The sequence below is a fragment of the Ursus maritimus genome, unplaced genomic scaffold (genome assembly GCF_017311325.1).
Source record: "Ursus maritimus isolate PB19 unplaced genomic scaffold, ASM1731132v1 scaffold_23, whole genome shotgun sequence".
NCBI classification, from domain to species: Eukaryota; Metazoa; Chordata; class Mammalia; order Carnivora; family Ursidae; genus Ursus; species Ursus maritimus.
Window position 1 is genome coordinate 20,112,051 of NW_024424786.1, and position 20,554 is coordinate 20,132,604.

General features: G+C 55.6%; 1 protein-coding gene across 1 annotated transcript in view; it reads right to left on the reverse strand.

The window, feature by feature from the left end:
- Window positions 1-20,554, reverse strand: part of ABTB2 (ankyrin repeat and BTB domain containing 2) — a 176,454-nt gene that overhangs the window by 29,698 nt on the left and 126,202 nt on the right. Inside the window, exons 3-4 of the mRNA XM_040638940.1 lie at window positions 18,452-18,598; window positions 12,093-12,306 (exon numbers count right to left, since the gene is read on the reverse strand). Coding sequence (XP_040494874.1) covers window positions 12,093-12,306; window positions 18,452-18,598 — 361 coding nt within the window. The remainder of the gene's footprint in view (window positions 1-12,092; window positions 12,307-18,451; window positions 18,599-20,554) is intronic.

Here is a 20,554-nt window from a genome sequence, read left to right on the forward strand (position 1 = left end):
CACACATGGGGAAACTGAGGGCTGGAGAGGCGGACTGCCTTGCCCCAGATCATGCTCCTCGGTAACTGGCAGAACCGGGATGAGGTCCCTGGCTGTGTACCCCAGCCCCCGAGCTCCCACACAGAGCATTCCACTGCCGCCCAGCTGAGGAAGCTGGCCCTGGTCCCCCACTTTCTGAACACTTCCCCGTGTCCCCCATCTTAGGGATGAGGAGTTTTAGGCACAATAACCATATCTTTTGTCACCCAAACTGGCCCACTTTTCAGAGAAAACCAGAATGCTGCTGCCTATCACAATGGGCGGCAAACTGTCTCAGACAAACCAGACATCTGGTCACCCTAGCATGAGGGTCCTCGGTAAGGCACACGGCGGGCTCACGCCGTCCCCCACCCCGAAGCGGCTCTCCGTTCTGCCCCCCAGCACTGCGCCTTCACAGTGCTTACCCGCTCTGCCATCATTTCATTTGTGTGCGAGCCCGCTCTCTCTTCAGACTAGCTCTCTCCAAAGGCAGCGACTTTGCCCACTGACATTCCCACCCCTCAGCACAGGGGCCCACGTTAGAACCGCAGTCTTCGAATCTGTAAATGTGTGGCATGTTTCTCCCTCCTGGCGGCAAAGCCCTCCTGCTGCGACTGTGTTTTCAGGGGTCTGCTCTCACTCCAGAACTCTCTGTGGGGCTCCAGAGTTCTTCCCAGAGGGCTCCATGTGCCATGAAGTCAAGGGCATCTGGCCCAACTCTCTGCAGGCAAATGAGCTCGTGAAATGGGGACCAACTTCATCTTTCATTCTTGGAGGCTTGAGTTGGCTTGGGCATTGGCAAATGGTTGCCTTCAGAAAAAGAAAGTACTTCCCAGATAAAAAGACGACCAGGGGTGCCTGGGTGGCTCAGTCAGTTAAGCGTCTGCTTTTGGCTCAGGTCATGATCTCAGGGTCTAGGATCGAGTCCTGCATCAGGCTCTCCCTTTGCCCACCCCCACCCCCCGCTGGCTTGTGCTGTCAAATAAATAAAATCTTTTAAAAAAGATTAAAAAAATAAATACAAAGACAACCATTTCACAGGAGACTTTCCGACCCAGGAGCAGTGCCCCGGGGCCGGGCTCCGCCAACTGGGGCGACCTAGGCAGTTGCGGGGCGGGGGGGGGCACGGCGAGGATCTAGGGGAGCCTTCTCGGGGAGGGAAGCAGCAGATGTGCTTCCGCAGATGTCAGCATGGCGCGGCGCCCTGGTGGAGGGGACACGGCCATCTGTCTTTGGTAACTGGGCCTGCGTCCAGGGGGGCATCTCTGTGGGCGAGACGGCCTAGATTCCAGGGGAGCCTGCACACAGGCCACCCCCTCGCCACCCTCTCTGGCCCCACAGGGAGGGCTCTGCGTGCTGCGTCGGGCCCGTTACTCAGGCGCCAACTCCCTGCGCGGTGGCCTGGGGGGGGGCAGGCGGCTGGCCCAGCGGGCCCCGGTGGCACTGCTCCCCACACTCTGGCAGGGAGTGGTGTGGAAGCAGGTCTCTCTCCGCTTGGCTGGGGTGTGGCTGCCTTGGCCCGCCGGCCACGCCTCACCTGCGGAGCTGCCATGTGCGCGAGACCCACCTTCTGCACCTCTGCTCAGCGTCTGGGATGGGTGACGAGAGACCACAAACTCTTTCACCATATGGAAGCCAGACCGGCAAAGGCCTCCAACCTGTTCACACACACAGCGAGGGCCCTTGCACCACCATCAGCCTCTGCCAACGAGGTAGGCTTGGGAGGAGGCTGTGGCTTAGCTGTTCTGCTTATTTGTCTCAGACACCGGGGCGGGGGGGGGATTCTTTTTTTAGGGTTTCTGGATGGTATTCCTGTTCAGATTCAGCTGAGTATAATCACATAAAAGTTGTCCTTCCCTCCTCCACAGCCTAAAGCAAAAAAGATGACCCGTTCACGCTGTCAGGTAAAGAGTTTCTAGAAACTTCTAGGAGGCGGTAGGGGCATGGGGTTCTTGGGGCCTGACAGAGGCGTCAGGGGGTAATTCCTGATTGGCCTCTAGTGGCTTTGACCCACATCATCAGCATTGGTGAGCCCAGCCGGAGGAACAGGAAAAGATGGTATGGGCTCCCAGGACTGACCTTGCTTTCCACACCCACATCCCAACTGAAGCTTCGAAAAAGACTCTGGCGTGGGCTCCTGGGCAGTAAAGCCACACTGCTACGATTTGGTGAGGGCCTACTACGTGCCGAGCCGGCATGAGGCCACTCTGCAGGGGGGTATAATTATTAGTGTGCGTTTTACGAACGTGGAGACTGAGGCTCTGAGTGCTTGGGACGCAGATCCAAGGTCACAGAGCTAGCCACCGGCAATCTGTTTGGCTTCAAAACGAAAAACAAAAAGATTCTGGGGTCCTTCGTGAGACCAAACTGCCACCCGCAAGGTGTTCTGAGCCCACCACCTGGCTGGAACCCCGGAAGCAGGCAGGGTAGACAAAAGGCTGGCCTCAGGGGCTCACCTAGGCCCCACCCAAACTCCAGCTTCTGCACCTATGGCCTCATCAGCGCTGAAGTCAGCAGGGAACGGGAGGCCGGGCTGGACCCCAGAGCCTCAGGGGTATTCTCCAGACCTCTGGAGAGACTTTCCCTCCCGGATATCCAATACGAAAGCAGCAAAGTGGGGTAAGTCCCAGGTGGCTGTCCCGTCCCAGGTGGTTGGTCCTGTGGGAGGAGGGGGATCTGTAGAGCTGCATGGCAGGCAAGCAGGAGCGGGCCAGAGATAGACATCATCAGAGCCGCTCTCCTGTCCCCTCAGTGCCTGTGCCGTCAGCAGCTCAGCCCTGAAAGCCACCGTTAAGAAGGCGAGGCCATTCTCTGTAGAACTGGGGCTTCCCAGCACACCCAGGCTCTCCGGGATCCTGGCGATATTGCACACAAAGGGGATTGTGGCTGCCGTGTTACAAAAACACTGCCAGTGAATGAAGCCCCCAGGCCCGGCAGCCCCCTCCCAGTCTTCTTTTCTGTGAGGACCGGTGGCCCCAACAATGTGGCAGGAAGTCAGACGCAACAGGCAGCCCCTAAGGGCACTTGTCAACGGCAGGGCCAGGATCCAGCCTGGTCGCCATCTCCCCATCCCCCGTTATCTGGCTCTGCCACTTTCTTTGTCTGCCCCCAATCCCTGGCTCATTCCTTGTCAGATGCTGGACACATGCCCGCTGTCAGGCTGGCCACCGCGAGCCAGTGGGCGCTCGTCTGCCGAGGAAGAGGCCCCAAGTGGTTGAGCGCGGGCCTAAGTCACACTGGGTAGAGGTGGTGCTGCCCAAGAGACCCGGCTCCTGGGGTCTTGCGTCCTCTCTCCTGGGAGCACCCCCAATGGTATGAACACTGTGCTGTTACAATCAGGCCTCCCTGCCCGAGCTCCAATCTGCCTCTTCCTAGCTGTGACCTTGGCTGCCCCCCTGACCTCTCTACAGCTCAGTCTGCTCATCTGTAAATGGGAACAGTAACAGCTTGCTCCAGGAGCTCTTGTGAAAATCTCTGAGAGCTGTGTACGTCAAGTGCTTTATGGACTGTGAAGTTTGACTAGATGCTTCCAGCCCGTGTGAAATACATCAGGTCATCTCACTCCTCAGCTGGAACCTAGTAACCACAGCCCATGCTGTGGGAGCACTGGGGCCGAACCAGCAAACAAGGGGCCAGGGTACCCCAGGAACGGTGGGGAATGTCTGACTCTCAGTCCGCTTGGTCTTTGAACCAATGGGTGGATGAAATCCAGTTTTTAAAGTTTTCTTCAATCCTTGGGTGGTAGGTTGTGATAAATCTAAAGTTTGTACACATCTTTGTCCACAGCAGTCCTCACTTAGTGCTTTGTGACATCCGGTCTGCTTCACCTTCTGTCCCTCGCCTGGCTCCCCGGCTTCTGTCAGGGCTGAGTTAAAGGAATTAAGGGCAGGGACTGAGGGCGAGTATATGACAGAGAGAGAAAACACACATTTAAAAAAAAAATTATTTGAGAATGAGAGAGACAGAGAGAGTGAGCAGGGAAAGAGGGAGAGGGGGAGAGAGAGAGAATGTCCAACAGACACCCGGCTGAGTATGGAGCCCGACATGGGGCTTGATCTCACGACCCTGAGATCATGAACTGAGCCGAAGCCAAGAGTTGGCTGCTTAACTGACTGAGCCACCCCGCGCCCCGAGAAAACACGCATTCTGAGTAGATGTGATTTTTTAAAATTCACCATTGTTTCTGGATTATTTATGCATTAAACACGATTTAGTTGTTTTAGGCCTTCCATCAGGTTGACGAAAACAGTAATTACACAGCTAACAGCAGCTACCATGTATGAAAAGCTTACTCCGTGCTAACTCCTCTAAACGTAGGGCCTCCCATGACTGCTACCAGAGCCTCTGGAAGGATCAAGCCATTTTCCAGTGCAAGCTGAGAAGCTGAGGCCAGAGAAATAAGTCCAAAGTCACCCAGCTTGGAACTGGCAGAGCAGAGACCTCATGCTGCGTCTTTCTGACACCAGAGTCCAGTCTTCAGGCTCTGCATCCTGTTTCATTAACTGAACAAATTGTTAACGGCCTACTACGTGCTGGGCACACAGTGGGAACACGGCTGGTCTATGGTGCTCACATTCTAGAGGGTGGGGAGCGGGGGGCAGACAGGTAAGCAGACAGACAGGTAGCAGCCAGGTATCACCGGGCAGAGGAAGGTGCTCTGGAGGAACGCAGCAGTGGGTAAAGTGACGGGGAAGGACCGGGTGTTGGAGGCACCGGTCACTGCCCATGGTGGACCATAAACAAGCCACTTCAGAAGTTACTGGAGGCGCCAGTCTGGGGAACACAGGGAAACAAGTACTAATTCACCCAATTGCTATTCTGATTTCTTTTACTTCCACTTTGGGTAAGCAGATGGGAATTTAATGCACAGAAAGGGGGAGAGGAAAAGAGAGAAAAGAGCTTAACGTTGCAAATCTTCTTGAAATGGTATTTAAGGGAACCCTAAGTCAGTAGCATCAAGCCCCCACTGCCATCATCTCTATTATTTGATAAGAAAACACTTTCGCAAGCTGAGCAAAAGATTAACGAGCCCACTTCTTCAGACTGAGCACACAGCCTATCCGTGGCGCTTCCTATTTATGTAGAGTGCTCGGCTGAGGGGAGACATCCCCCCTTTGCATCTGGAAGGGAACAAAGAGGCTCCTCTCCTCTCTTTGTACCTCACTTGTGCGGGGAGTATTTCCCCAGAACTTGGGGGGGGTGCCCCGAGGAGGCAGAATCTGGACACAGAGGAGCCAGCAAAGGTGGCTCACTTTACACAGAGGGGAAACTGAGGCTCAGTTGGGAAGCTGGACTTGCCTGGATCCCAGAGCCAGAGGGGCAGGAGCTGGATGTGACCCTCCGGCACCTGTGAGGATGTACTTTCCCACTGGAGAGCCGCTCTAGCCCCACCTCGACTTATTTGCCTAGATACACAGTCAATGAGAACTTGAAAAAACAAAACCCAAATTCTCTCCAACGAATTCTTGTGATTTTAAAATGTAGATCCGGTTTTGTCGTGAAATACACACTTTGAAACCACAAAGTCCTTCTGTGACTCTTGCTGTCCCCTGCCACGCGGCCTGTCCCAGTCTTCCTGGTGGCTGTCCTTTATGGCCCAGTTAAAACCCCAGGCTGCTCGGAGGCCCTCCCCGACCCCACCAGGCTCTGCGAGGTCCCCTGAATGTGGCGGTGGTGAGGGTGACGGAGCATCTTGTGCGCCGGGAGCTGCTCTAAGGGCTCTCGGTATATGAACTCGATCCCCACAATACCCCTGTGAAGAAGAGACGAAGGCACGGAAGCTAAATGACGTGCCCAAGGCCATCAGATCGTCAGCAGCAGAGCTGGGAGCCAGCCGGGCAGGCTGCGCAGCCTGAGGGTCGAGCTTCGCTCCATCAGGCGGCGAGGGTCTGCTGGGTTTGGCTCCTTCTTTGTCTCCGGCCTCCCTCACGAGGCTGGGGACTCCGCCTTCATAACTCTCTTGCATCCCTTCCCCACGGGGCCACAGGAGCCCAGGGAGAAGTGGGTCAAGAAGCAAAGCACTGAAGATGGCACCTGCCCCTTGCGCTCTCCAAACGCTGGCTGCCTCCGTCGGGGCAGGATGGAGTCACGCTACTAGTTGCGTTAGCAGTCGTTGGAGTTAGGTTAGTAATACCAGTATTAGTAATAGCAGGAACGCATTAGTCCGATCTTACAGAGACCACTTGAGAACCACATTGTAAGAAACGCCATTCTAGGTCAATGAAGACAGCTTACGCTGCGTGTCAAACATGTGTTTATGAGCATTATAATGAGGAGGGTGGCAGCCGCCATTTAATAAATATATTTTTTTTAATGAGCCAGGCGCTGAGCGCAGGGCTTCGCCACATTATCTCGTTTACTGCCGGTGACCATTGTACCTTCGCCATTTTCCCAACGAGGAAACAGAGGCCCCAAAAGATGAGCTGACCTGCTGCACTGCTTGCTGGAAGACAGCAGAGGGAACAGCTCCAGGGGGACCCGAGAGGCTTGTGGAACCTTCCTCCTCTTGGGCGGGATCTAAAACCACAGGTGTGGACTTCTGGGGGAGTGAGGGGACCCGGAACGGCTGGTGCTCTGGCTGGCTCCACCACTTCTGAATTCTGTTCACACACTTGCTGGAAACTTCTTGACTAGCCTGACATGGAACGGAGCAGCCAAGAGCTGGGCCAGACACACGCCATCTCCCACCAGGATCTCACTTGGACGAGGGTCTCCTCGTCCGCGCAGGCCCCGGAGCCTCGGCAGGGCTAGCACTCTGGGAACCATATCCTCAGATGACTGTCAAGCCAGCGCTTTGGGCCCCTGGTCCCTCTTGAGGCTGTCTGGTGGGGCAGGACCACAGACCAGACGCTCCAGGCCGGGCCGCTGGGATGGGTCTCGGGGGGAACGCCTCTCCTCGCAGCATCAAGGTGAGCAGAGTCGGAAGGGCTGCCTGGCGCCCTCTGCTCCCCTCGCTCTCAGAGGGGTCCGGGCACTGAGTGCGGAAGGCTGGAGTGAGGGCGAAGAAGAAGCCCCCAATCACGGAAAGCACTGAGCTGGAGGACGGGGCCAGGACCCTCCAGCCACAGCTGAGCCCTCTCTTTATCTCGGCCCGCAGGGCCCCGGCTTCCTGCAGCTTCGTCCTGCCCTCCGATTCCTTGCTCCCTACCACAATGCTCCAGTCTGTCTCTGCTAGGGACCGCATTCTACCCTGCCATGCGGTCTCTGTCCAGTACAAGTGACCCTGTAATTGTAGTAGCCCAGGTCTGGCGTTCACTGTGTCCCAGGTACTGTTCTAGAATGTCAGCAAGGTGAACTCATTTAGATCTCGCACCTCACCAGTGACTGTGAGGACTGCGTGCTGTTGGTCTATAGACCCGAGCTTTGGCGGAAACTGCTGGCCGAAGGCTCTAAAATCACTAAGTGATAAGCCCGGTCTGAAAAGTGCGTGTTTGACTAGCAGTTCCCTCCTCAGACGGGGCTCTGGCAGGCTAGGAAGTCATGACGCCGGACGCTTGCAGGCTCCGTCTCCAGTCAGACTCTGGCTCGCCTCCCACGGTCCTCCTGGCTTAGCATCCTGGGCACCTGCAGCCCCCAAGCCTTCTGAGTGTGCTTCCCTCCAGCAAGGGGTGCTGGGCGAGGCCGGCGAGAGGGAAGAGGCCAGGGCTCCAGAGAACACACCGGTCTGTGGACAAGTGGTCTGCTGTCATTCCTAGGATTCCCAGAGAGTCCTCAAAGGCCCGGCGTCTCGGCCGCCACCGCCGTCAGATCACATACACTTGGGAATGCCGCTTGCTGAGCCCGGGCCCTCCAGCGCCCGAGGCTTTGAAGCAGAAAATTGGTTCACCTCCTGTGTACCTCAGCCCTCTCTGCACCTCAAACTATCTGTCTCCCTCATGTGCTCTGCCTGATGACGCTTTCTTCCAGCAATTTCTGGCGAGCTGGCAGACCTCCCGCCGCTCCTGTGTGTCCACGTCGCTGTCCTCCCCGCTGCCCAGACACCTCGTCCCCCCGAGGATGATGGCCAAGGAGGTCTCTTCCACCCAGGATGCTCTTTCGACTAGCTCATCCCTCTGCCTCCAGGCACGACTAGCAAGGACCACACTTAGCCAGATGGCTGTCCATTCTCCTCCAGACCTCGGGGGAAGGCGGCTCCCCCATCTCCATGGGCAACCCTGGATGTCTGACAGCAAGTTCTTTCACTTTTCAAGCTTGGTCTCGGGTGATGACATGCCCTGCAGGGCAGCAGCTGTGACTAAGCCTGTGCTTGAGACCCTGCCTCGTGCCTTGCTGACGCCTGCGATGCCGAGCTGCCAGCAGGAACGGCGCTCCGGGAGGGGGCAGGGAGTCTCCCTGTGCCAGGCTCCGCCGGGGGGGCCAGGGACGGATGCTGGGAATGGGCAGGCAGGTGGGGCCGAGATGGCCCCGGGAGACGCCCCCCCCCCAATCGGGTAGTCTTGATAGTTTGAGGACCAGGGCTTAGCAACTGGGCACGGTGAAGAGCAAGGGCTTTGAGGTCAGACAGACCTGGTTCAAATCCCTGCCCAGCTGCCACTTAGCCACTGGATGCCCCCTCTGGCCTCATGCCCTCCTTTGTAAAATGGAGGTCATTCTGGCACCTATCTTGCTGATCTAGGGGGCACAAAAGAAACACAAGTAGGTAGAAAGGCCTTTTAGAAGGAAGAGCCGGCTGCCTGCTATGTGTCATCTCACTTTGTCCTCCCCACTTTACAGGCGAGGAGCCTGGAGCGTGGAGAGGCCTGTGCGGGAGGCTGGACCAGAGTCGAGGCGTCAGCGCCAAAGCCTGGACTGCTTTCCCCGGCGCTGCTGGCTCACTGCTGCAGCGCGCGCACGGATGCTACAGTGCCCGGCTGTCCCTTGCTACGCCGCCCCGCCTGCCCACGCTGGGCTCCTACTGTTGCCGCAGCTCCCTCCTCCCACCACCTCCCTTCCCACACCCAGAGCAAGAGGCTCTGGGGAGACGGCCAGATACTCGGGCCCGACAGAGCCGGGCAGAGGCAGCACATGGCGTAGCAGGGGAGGCCATGATAAGCTTCACACAAGACAGACGGACGCATGTCCCACCCTCTATCAGCACGGATGCGGTCACACGGCCCCCCGTGGGAAGGAAGAAGGGTCATTTCCTCCAAGCAGACATCTGAGCATAGACTTAAGTAGACCATCAATGCTACCATGTGGCCAAACCCATGCCACCCCACTGAGCTCCTTAGCCCCTGTGAGCAAGGCAGTGGAAGAGGCCACTCAATCCCCACAGACCCAGGAATCCCCAAGCCATGCAATCCCGGAACGGGGGCCTCGGGACCACATTACGCCATCGCACCGGCAATCAGAGGCTCTGTCCGATTCTGGCTGGGTGGACTTGGGACAGAGGGAGGAACTCCAAGAGTCAATGAAGTGGGGGTACAGGGGGCAGAAAGACAGCCAGCCATCCCCAGACTCACGAAAGCAAAGCTCTGTCACCCTGGAGCCAAGTCCGGCTATCTGTGTGCACGGAGAGAGGTTTCCCAGAGCTCTGGCGAGGGTACCAGCATGGCGGAGCCTTGAGGAGACGTGTGGTTTCGCCTGCCGTGGAACGCGAGCTCGGGTGGCCCCCAGGAAGGGCCGGCCAGGCTCCCCAGGGCCTGCCCAACCCGACGGAGTCCAAGCATGGCAGGATCCCCTTCGACAGCCAGGAGCCGGGCCACCACACAGCTGTCAGGCTGTCTGCCAGCCTGGGTATTTTTAGGGTGTCCTCCTTTTTGTGCCCAAATCTGAAATGTCTGGATACTTTTTTCCTAATGGCGCTTCCAATTCCTCATGTATCTAATACTCATTTGAAATGATTCATGGAAAAATGCCTTAGCTACCAATTCTTTTTGTGCCACAGACAGTGTGGATTTTAAATACTGAGATATCTACACACACACACACTCTGAAGCTCAGCGGCTACAATCACGTCCAGACAACAGCCCAGGTCATACCGAAACCCTGCCGCTGTGCTTTACAGCACGGGGGCCGGGAACTCTCCCAGGAGGAAAGCCAGGGGGCAGCCACAGATACAGCCAAGGGGTTCTGGGCGCGACGGCTACAAAGGAGCACCTCCCGGGCCTGCCCCACGGCCAACCGCCACGGCCACCGCCAGAGGGCCAAGCAGCCCAGGCCGGGGCAGTGGGCCCAAAGAAGGCTCCTCATCTTCTCCCAGCCACCTTTGCTGGGTGATCGGGCCCCGTCTAGCACTGTTGGGACCTCACCAAACAACCAGCAAGTCCCCCCACCCTTCACATGTTTTCCTTGCCCTTTCTCCCTCCCAGCCAACTCTGGAAACCACAACCATTTCTCCACAAAGCAGAAACAGCTGCGGCCTAGGGCCTCTGCTCGGTCCCACCTTCCTGCCGGGTGCTTCCTTCAGGAAGCCTGGAGCCACCCCAGCTGCCTTCTTGCTCGGGGTCGGGCCCCGCATTCACTGTCCTTCTCCAAGACGATGACAGTCTAATAATGACCGCGGTCGTAATCACAGCAGCGGCAGCATTTACTGGGAACCTACTACGTGTGTGTCACCGGGCCACTGCCGCTTTGTCTCTTGTCATGAAAGACAGTACTGCATGTGTAGTGGTTGGGAGCAGAGCCTCTGTGGCCTTGGCAAATTATCAAATCTCCCTGCCTCCACTTCCTCATCTGTCAAATGGGGCCGTGAAGCACGCACGTTTCCTGTGGGTGCACTCACGAGGGCGCACGTGTCAAGTGCTCAGCACGGTGCCTAGAGCCCAGTAAGCGCTCAGGAAACGCCATCACGATCCAAACCCTTACAACCGCTTCGTTCCCACCCCGTTCACAGCAGAGGCGGCGGAGGCTCAGGGAGACCTGAAACCTTGCATAAAGTTCTCGAGCTCCATGAACGCCGTTTGTGCCCAGACCCCTTGACTCCCGGGCCACTGCATTGCCAGCCTGCCATGTGTGCTGTATGTCTGCAGGATTTCCCGTATTTTCATGATGGCTGTCTTGAATGAGCTGGGGTGCATTGCCCCTCTGTGTTCTGTGACCGTGGGGGCACAGGAGTAGTGGGCCTGGTGGTGGAGCAGGCGTGAGGACCGCAAAGTTGATGAGACCCAGCGCCTCTCAAAGGCAGCAGCCAGCTGGGGTGGAGGCCTGGGAAAGCGGCAGCCTTCGCTCTTCAAGGCTGTAGGTCAGCTTCCTCCGCCATGTGGCACAAAGCCCCTTAGGCTCACTCCCTCTCCAGGGCCTGCTGAGTGGTGGAAGGCGTGCCGATGATGCTTTCTAAACCAAGGGCCAGTCTTACTCACTCCCAGGACCTTTAAGCACGCAACTCTTGAGCCCCCAGACAGACCCTGCCGGGCGGCCATGTTAGCCACCAGCCAAGGCTCATGCCAGTGTATGTGATGTTTTGGGCAAATTATAAAAAAAGCATCCTCTCTAGGGAGAAAAATTTAAAAGGCAGCCCTCTGAGTAAGACCAACTAGAAAAGGCACCTGGTCTTCAGGCTGATATGACCTTGTGGTTGTCTCCCACTTGTGCCCCTCAGTGGGTCCCCTTGTACAGTGCAAAACCTTCACATCTGTTCTTAGCAGCCCTGCTCCCAGCCGGGGAAGGGTTAGGATCCTGTAGAGAGAGCAGCAGGCCTGGGTCCTGCGGCTATGCAACCACTAACCTACCAGAGCCACAGTGCTCTTGTCGGTGACATGAGCGGACAGGGCAGAGCAGGCCTTAGATCCCTACCAGCAATGGGAACGGTGGCATCACCACGATCACAAGAGGTGACAGCTACCATCGACGGAGGGCCCGTTCCCACCCAGACACCGTCCTGAGTGCTTTTCCTTGGAGCCCTCGCTCACTCAATTCTCACAGGCCCCTTTCCAGGCAGCTGTGAATACCTGTTTTTATAAAAGGGGCGACTGAATGTCGGAGAGCCCAGGAAGTGGGTGCTAGAGCTGGAACCCCCGAGACAGAAGCCAAAATCCACTCTGAGCCTCGACGATCCCGGGCCACCCCCACCCAGGGTGAAGAGCACGACCGCAGGCCAGGGCCAGGCCCCTGTTCGCTGCATCGCCCCTGCTGAGCAGCCCCAGGGAGACCCCTACCGTTCGTTGTTCAGGGCCATCCTCGGGGGGTCCAGGTTGGGGTTCTCCATGGATTCCATCTGCGGACAGCGCAGGAAGTAGTAGAGCGTGTGGAGGGCGTCGGGGGACCAGGTGATGGGCTGCGGCGGCTGGCGGGCCTGGCGGGCGGGGCTGGAGCCTGGGCACAGCGGGCGCCGCCCCTGCATGTGGTGCATGGCGCGGGACACCAGGTCACCTGCGGGGAGGGCGGACAGGGAGAGAGAAGTTTGAGTTCACCACCCCCATCCTTCCAAGGCTCCTCGTGGCTCCAGAGAAACAGCTCCAGAGAAACAGCTCCCCTGGCTGCGGCGTGTAATTGCTGTTAACCCTGGAGCCAAAAGGCGGAGGTGGGGACAGTCACCTAGACACAGGAGAGCAATTTCACTTTCCTTTCACTGCCAGTCTCGCCTGCACAGCCGAACTACAGACTTGGCAGGGCCGGTCTCCTTCAGAACTTATGCTAATGTGGTTTCTCTTTCGACATCCCCCCTCCCTCCACCACCGCAGGGGCCTTTCCCCAGCTCTTTGACCAAGGCAGTCCCGGCCTCCGACACCCAACGCCAGGCTGCGCGGTGGTCCTCTGCCGTGCCGTCTGGCGTAGAGCCCAGGCGCTTCTGCGGGGCAGGTCCCTCCATCTGCAACATGTCAGGTTGGACGACCGCTGCCACCAGGCCTGAGTGCTCACTGCGCGCTGAGTGTTCGGTTTCCCAGGAACAGAATTTCATCTGATCCTTTTAACGCTGGGGCCCAGTATTATCCCCATTTTACAGGTGACGAAATTGAGGCTTATCTGGTAAACACACACTTAAGTGACCCCTATGTCTCCCCGGTCACAGGGAGGCTGTGGTGCTCAGAGCTTAACCAGCCAAGGTCCTGTGGTTAGTAAACGGTAGAGTCTAGATTTGAATTCAGGCATGAACCGAACTGTGACCCAGGCCTGACCCGCTGAGGTCTGTGTGGTCCTCAGGTCCCCATATCCTGCGCTGTGTTACTACCCAAGTCGAGGCTTTTCAATATCCCACTGGCCTGGGACAGGAAATGTCCCATCATTGTGTGAGGCCACAATGCTGAGACAGGATGGGCCACGCAGCCCCAGGCACCTGCGGGCCCCTCTGTTCTGGGAAGAGTGGCACCCTTCCATTCTCCTCAGGCCTGAGAACTGTGGACCAGCTCCCCCCCACCCATGGCAGTTCCTTAGAGATAGCCCCTTCCAAAGAAAGCCTCTGGACAAGGCTGGCCCTAAGGCGAGAGAAACGAGCAGGTCTGAATCTGGTGAAGGGCATTCAGTGTGGCAGAACCAGCTCTTTTATTCAATTAACCTTCAGGATACAGCCTCTGTGAGTCGGGTTCTCTGCTCCGCTGCGTCCCGAACACCCTGCACGGGGTCTACTGCACGACAGGTGCCCCCGAAACATTTACAGAATCAAGAAATAGTCTTACATATTCATTTCATTTTAAAGTACAGCTTCTGGTAGGGCTTGACCTGAGCCCATTAGTGGCCAAGTTCCCCTAGGACAGCCTCAGTGACGGTGTCTGGCTTCCAAGCAGGGAAATCTCCTAGAACTGGAGATCTCCACTAGCAAAGAGACCTCCATGCCTCCCTGCCCTTCCTCTCTCCACACCTGACTCTGCTCATCCCTGTGACTGTAGCTTGCTGCCTGGGTACCTTGCGACTTATGGACACCTGGCTCCCATCCCCAAGACTGATTTAATTGGTCTGGGCAGGACCCAGGCATCCACTTTTGCAGAAGTTCCCTCGGTGAATCTCATGTCCAGTGACATTACGGAATCGCCAGGTTAACAGATGAGAGCCCAGATTCCAGAGTCAGATACACCTGGCTTCCAATCAGAGCTCTGCTATTTCCAACCATGTGCCTCACAGAAGTCTCATCAGAGCCTCCATTTCCTCATCTGTAAAATGGGATCTACCTATCTAACCTCAACATTGTGAGGATTCAAATAAATAGTAAGTGTACAGCACTTAACATCATGCTTGGCACAGAGTACTTGGTGAAGGTGAAATACAACACTATTATTATTACTGTCCTATTCCTATCATTCCTCTACCCTCCAGGCCACCTTCCACGGTGCTCTTCCTTCCCGGATTCTTTTCCATGCAGTCAAGCCTTGCCCCGCATTTCCCAGGATGGGCGGAGTCTGAGCCCTGAGATGCCAGGTCCCAGCCCTGCCCTCAGGCTCCTGGGTGGCAGAAACTGGCGTGGACAAGCCCCAGGCCAACCTGTCTCACAGCAGCTAGTAGTACGGTTAAGTTGGCTGCACTAAGCTGAAACCTGGCTTCCATCTCTCCAGGTCAAAATATCATACCTTTTGGCAGCATCACAGGACCACAAGGAGGCGAAGTCAGAGAGTCCCTGATAGCATCAAAGAGAGACCTTGTGGAAACACTTCAAAGGCTTGACAAGGTAGAACCATTATCATTAATTATGTTTATGATTGTTTTATTGTTATTGGTGTAGAACCCTTTTGGCAGCACATTTCCAGCCAGAATGCAGGCAAGAAAATCAAGGAAGAAATGGAAGCGACCCTTAAGCATTCCCTAAAAGGAAGTCGGGTACAAAAAGAGGCCTTCCGAAGAGTGGGGGTGTGGGAAGGGCCACAAAGGCAGCAGAATGGCTGCTGGAGAGGCAGGTCCCCCGCCTCTCAGCTCCAGGCCCAGCTGCATGCCATCAGTCCCTCAGACCAAGAAGCAGGTGCCTGCGGACAACTCTGATCAGGCGTCTGAACACTCCCGCTGCTCAGCAGCCCTCCTTTCCGGCCAAAGCCAACCGCTCCCCTCGGGTGTTCTCCCCAGGGGGATCTTCCTCCCTGCCACTTCATATTTTCTAGGCTGGAGAAATGGGAAAAATAGACTAAATCTCATCTAATCTCCACAACCTCCCTGTGAGGGAGGTATTTCCATTTTACAAACGAGGAAACAGGCTCACAGAAGTTAGAGGATTCGTCCTGGCTGTACTAGTAAGTGGACCAGCTTGGACTCAACCTGGGGACCCTGAATCCCAAACACATGCTCTGGGCCATGGCTCATGAAAGTGTGGTCTGTGCCCTGAGACAGGCCTGCAAACTGTGTGTTACTGTTTGATATTGGGTCACAACAAGCTAATTCTAGAAACTGAGAGTGAGCTTTAAAAAAGTCTCATGGCAATTGGACAGAGTGATCTTCTAATCATTTTTTAAAAATTGGCTTGCATTTTACATGTCTTTGGTTTCATGCTTCTCGACATGCATTTTCTATTCTATTTTACAAAGGTTTCGGTCTGCAGCAGAGCGGGGGCCCAGCACCCGTGTCCGTCACCGCAGTGGACTTGAGAAGTCGTGGCCCAGACCGGCCTGCACTCTCGCTCTAGTGCACGTGGGTGCTCTGAGCTGCTCCAGAAAGGTCCTTGTACTTGAGCGTCAGTTGATCCTAAGCTCGGTGAAACCTCAGTCTGAAGCCCAGAAACGCCCATAAGGCGCAGAAAAGCAAGCCCACACGGCTGGCTAATCGCGAGAGCCTCGGTGAGAAGTGCTGCGGGCTTCTCGTCTGTCCAACCCTCATCGTGAGCCATCAGATAAAAACGGCAGGCAAGAGTCTGCAAGGTAACTCTTCAAAATGAGCCTATACCACCCAGCTACCTTTAAAAAGAAATGCATTTTGTTTATGCGGTATTCCCTCCCACTTACCTTTTCGTGGGGAGAGAGGGACAGGGAAAAATACAAGTGCCTACATTCCCTCTGCAGCTGGGCCTGATGCAAGAAGGAAACTTCTAAACCACTGGCAGGCCGGTCCTGGCTAGGTGCAGGGAGTTAATGCCTGTTCAACCCGCGGTAAACTTTTGGGTACGAGGAGCTCGGTGCCAAGTATCACTAGCCTCGTTAAGTTCCTCGGTCTCGGAGAGAAAATCTGCATTATCGGCCTCCATCTCCGTCTCCTCCCTCCTTCACAGTGGGTTAGCAAAAACCCTGGTTTCAGGGTGGGGAGGTGGGGCAATGTGACATATGATCCAGCCTGTTTGGTCGTCTGTGAAAGGATGCGAAGGGGTATGCTTCTTCCCTTTGCCCCGAGGAGCGGCTGGGCCAGGGTGTGGACCCATCCTAGGTGGGTTTTAGGAGGCAAACACTGGACAATACAGAACTCATTCCTTTCCACACACACACATGACGTCAGGGACTATTCTAATCATGGGTACAGTACAGCAGGGAACAAAACAGAGAGAGTCTATTCTCATGAAGCTGACATTCTATTCAGGGGAAAGTAAATATGAGATACATTTTATAAGATACATTTTACATATTTACAAGTGAATATAAGATACATTTTAAGTGGTGACCAGTGCTTTGAATGAACTCAAGTTGTAAGGGGGGAGCCCGAGGAATGAGAATGGGGTGCTCATCTATACAGGGGGTGCTCAGGGAAGGCCTGTCTAATAAGGTATCATTTGTGCAGAGACTTGAGGAAAATGAGATGAAGGACCAACATGGCTGAGTGTCTGGGGGAAATGGTCACAGGCAGAAGGGAGGAGCCAGTGCAAAGGCCCTGGGGAGGGAGGATCTTGGTCAGGAGGGAGTACAGTCCACAAGAGAAGAGTAGTAGGCGACGAAGCCAGATCATATATTGGATTCGGGCTGTGGTGAAGATTTTGGATTACGCTGAGCGAGCTGGGAAGCCATGGGAGGATGGAGGGATATTCAGCAGAGGAGTGACACAATCCAATTTGTGTTTGACATGGCCCTAGATTGGGCTGAGTTGATAGGAGAGGGGGCGGCAAAAGGGGTAAACTAAACTTGGGATATTTTCAGAAGGTAGAACCAATAGGGGCTGAATGATAAGGGCAGAATGATGACAAGCCCTTCTCTTGAGGAAAGTCTCTGAATGGTCCTCCCTTTGCCTGGCTGTGGACTGTCATGGGCACAGAGGCTGCCATGGTAAAAGGCAAAGGATCAGACTCCAATCCTGATCTCAGCTGCCTGAGATGCTGGTGGCCGGGCTGCTGGCCACATCTAGGAAGCCCACAGCCCCAGGCAATTAGAAGGGTGGCCACATAAACCAGACATACCTAAGCCTACTTCCTACAGGGTCCTGGGGCAGTCATGCACTGGCCCTGACTTCTGTGATGCCCCCAGGAGACAGAAAGCTGGAAGTCCTGCTTTCTCTCCCAGCCCTATGATGAATCTGCCTTATGACCTTGAACCAGGCACTTTCTTTCCTGCTCTGGGAAGGAGGAGGAAGGAGGTGGGGGAAGAAGGATGGAGGGAGGAAGCTGTGTCCTGAAGAAGCAAAAAGGTTGCCATTCACCATTCAGAAAGCTCAAAGAAGGGGTGCCTGGGTGGCACAGCGGTTAAGCGTCTGCCTTCAGCTCAGGGCGTGATCCCAGCGTTATGGGATCGAGCCCCACATCAGGCTCCTCCGCTATGAGCCTGCTTCTTCCTCTCCCACTCCCCCTGCTTGTGTTCCCTCTCTCGCTGGCTGTCTCTATCTCTGTCAAATAAATAAATAAAATCTTAAAAAAAAAAAAAAGAAAGCTCAAAGAAATCACAAGTGGGAAGGGCGAGAGCAGAGTGAAACTGCACCTGTTTCCACACCGTGCACTTCACCCCTGTGTGTGTCCCCACCCGTCACTGGGCGGTCTCATGGGGCCACAAGGGAGAACTAAGGAGGTGGAGTGTGCAGTCTGATTTCTTAAATAACTGGGACAGCGAGAGAGAGATCAGGAGATGCATGAGATTTCTTGCCTAACAGTCTCTTTTGAAGCAGCTGCCAAACAGTAATGACCTAGACTAAGGGGTTTCCATCTGTGTTCTGCAGGGCTCTGAGATCCCAGGAGAAGCCCAGGGCCACTGCAGGGCTGAGGCCACCCCAGCATAAGCAACTTCCGCCAGAGGAGCTCTGCTTTTATCTTCCATTCTCTGCACTGAGATTTCAGGGGGCGCTTTAAGAAAGAATAGGAATTGTAAATGTGGAGCAGTGTGGCCCGGGCAGGTGAAACGAATGAGCGAACCGGGCCAGCTGTAAAATACTGAGCTATGTGACAGTGCAGGGAACACGTGCTGCCCACCTTGCTGCTCCTTAGCTCCCCCGATCGCTGCCTCGCAGGAATGGGGTGCAGAGGCACGAGGTCATCTGATTTTTCAAGAGAAACCAGAGATCCAGATCTGCCTATGACTCAGCCCACATGCTAACCAAACCATACAAGCTTGTGGGTCTCCAGTTTGCCATCTCTGGCCTAGAAAGATCTGGCTTTCAGAGACAGTGTGGAGGAGGGGCAGGAGGCTGGAACCTAGAAGGTGAGCTCTTCCCTGACTTCTCCCTTAGAGCCAGCTAGACTGGGATGCCCCACACTTACTCAGCTCTGAGATGCTTCCCACACAGGTGGCCAGGAGGGACTGCTCCAGGGTCCGGAGCTCCAGCTGAGCGTAGGCGTCGGCTCGCTCGTCGTGGCCCAGGGACCCACCGTTGTAAGGGCTGAAGTATGCGGGGAGGGAGAGGACACCTGTGGGGAAACAGGCAGACAGGTAAGTTCAGGAAGGAAGCCAAGGTCCACAGGCCCAGCCCTGCAGCTTCTGATAGAGCGGGGGTGGGGGTGGGGTGGTCCGTGGGCAAACCTCAAAGCTGTACTTGAGGACATCTGAGTTCTCCAGAAGCCAGAATGAGGAGCAGCCTGCTTGTAGATGCAGTTTCTTGGAGCTGCATAAGGAACCAGCCTACACGAGCTCATGGGCCATAAAAGAATTCATTCACTCCTTTGCTTCTTCATTCACGGAATATTCAGAGCGTCCTTGGCCCAGGCCCTGTGACATTCAGGATGCTGGGGTGACAAAGAGACCTGGCTTTGCCTTCAGGGACCTCAGGGGAATGAATGTCCACCGTGTCCACCCAAAGGGTGGACCCCCCCCAAGTCCTCTCACTTCCTCATGTTGCCCCCTTTCCTTCTTCCTGGCGACGAAGAGACGAGGACAAACCACAGAGAAAGGGATGCTGTCTTCTGCACTCCAAGAAGGGGAAGCATCCCAGCCACTGGCCAAGTCCAATTAGTGTTTTTCATTAGCACTGCAGTGCCAGAGGGACAGAGCTGTCAGAAGCAATCCCAGAGGGTGACAGCCTGCAAATTTCTCCAACTCAATGTGTGGCTTCTTAGAAAGCACCAGAAAAGCAAAATCAGAACGGCTTAAAATTACATGTTGGTTCTTAAGAGCCCGTGGCCACAGAGATTCCCAGCCTTCGGTAACTGCCGTTTCTTTGGTCAATGCATCTTTGTCCGACACCCCCTGAACTTTTTTTTTTTTAAAGAAAAATACCCACAGGAATTTAATCGGTCACTTTTGGGAAGATCTCTTAAAATTCCTTGAGAGAGCTGGAGAGCCCCTGGGATGTGGCCAAATCCGGGTCAGAATTCCCTATCCTGCAAGCAGAAATGTAACGAGGATGGCGCCAGCCAGAGATGGTAAAGCAGAAAGGTCAAGACCGGGCCTCGGAGCTGGAGCGTTTGGGTTCCTGATTCCGGCCCTGTCACTTAACCAGCAGTGTGATCTTGGGCCAGTGACTTCCTTCTCTGTGCCTCGGGTTCCCTGCGCGGTAGCCAGGATAAGGCAGGATAAGGCAAGCAGCTGGTTCGCAGCGTAGCCGTGAGGACGAACGGAGCTGTGATGTCCGTGCTTGCACCATGCGCGCCTCCGAGGAAGGGCTCTGTGGGGAGCTCTTGCTGTTATTTCTGCTATGCGTTGGGAATGGAGGCTTAATTTACACCACAAATTTATTCTTTCTGCAAGGTAGGCACTGCTGTCTCCAATTTAGATATTGGGGGACCGACGTTCAGAGTTTGAATAACTTGTTCAACTTAGTGGCAGAGCCAGGAGCTGAATCTGGATGTGACAGTCTCTCAGATGGGTACACTTCCCGCTCTTGTAAGCCCACATCCGAGGAGCACCCCACTGAGGCTCACCTGTGGTTGTCCCAGTGCGGTGGCCCGTGCGTGTGCCAATACTGTCATATTACCCCTGCCCGGTTCACCCCAGAAGCCCCCCGCTGTCCCACGGGGCAAACACGCATGGCAGTCTTCCTCCTGCCCAGACCTTGGCAGTGTTCTCTGACCTCTCTGCAGGCTCAGCTGACAGTCCACCCGGCCCTCTTCGCCTGGCCTCCCCCTGACCCAGCCTTCCTGCCTCCTCTGTGCTGCCTTACTGCTCTCCAAATCCCCCGTCACCCCTCCTGCCTGGCAGCGGCCCCTCCCATCACATTTGGGTCCCACACGGCAAGGCAGGGCATCACAGCACTTCCTCAAAGCACTGTTCCCAGTGGGGTAAGGGGGAGGGCACGATGGGGTTCCTCCTGCTCCCCAGCCCTGTTCCCCAACGCAGAAACTCTCCCTGATGGCTGAGTACCCAAACACATTAGGAAGAGCTGGCTCTGAGCATTAAAACAAGTAAAACAAAAGAGAATTCACTCCCCT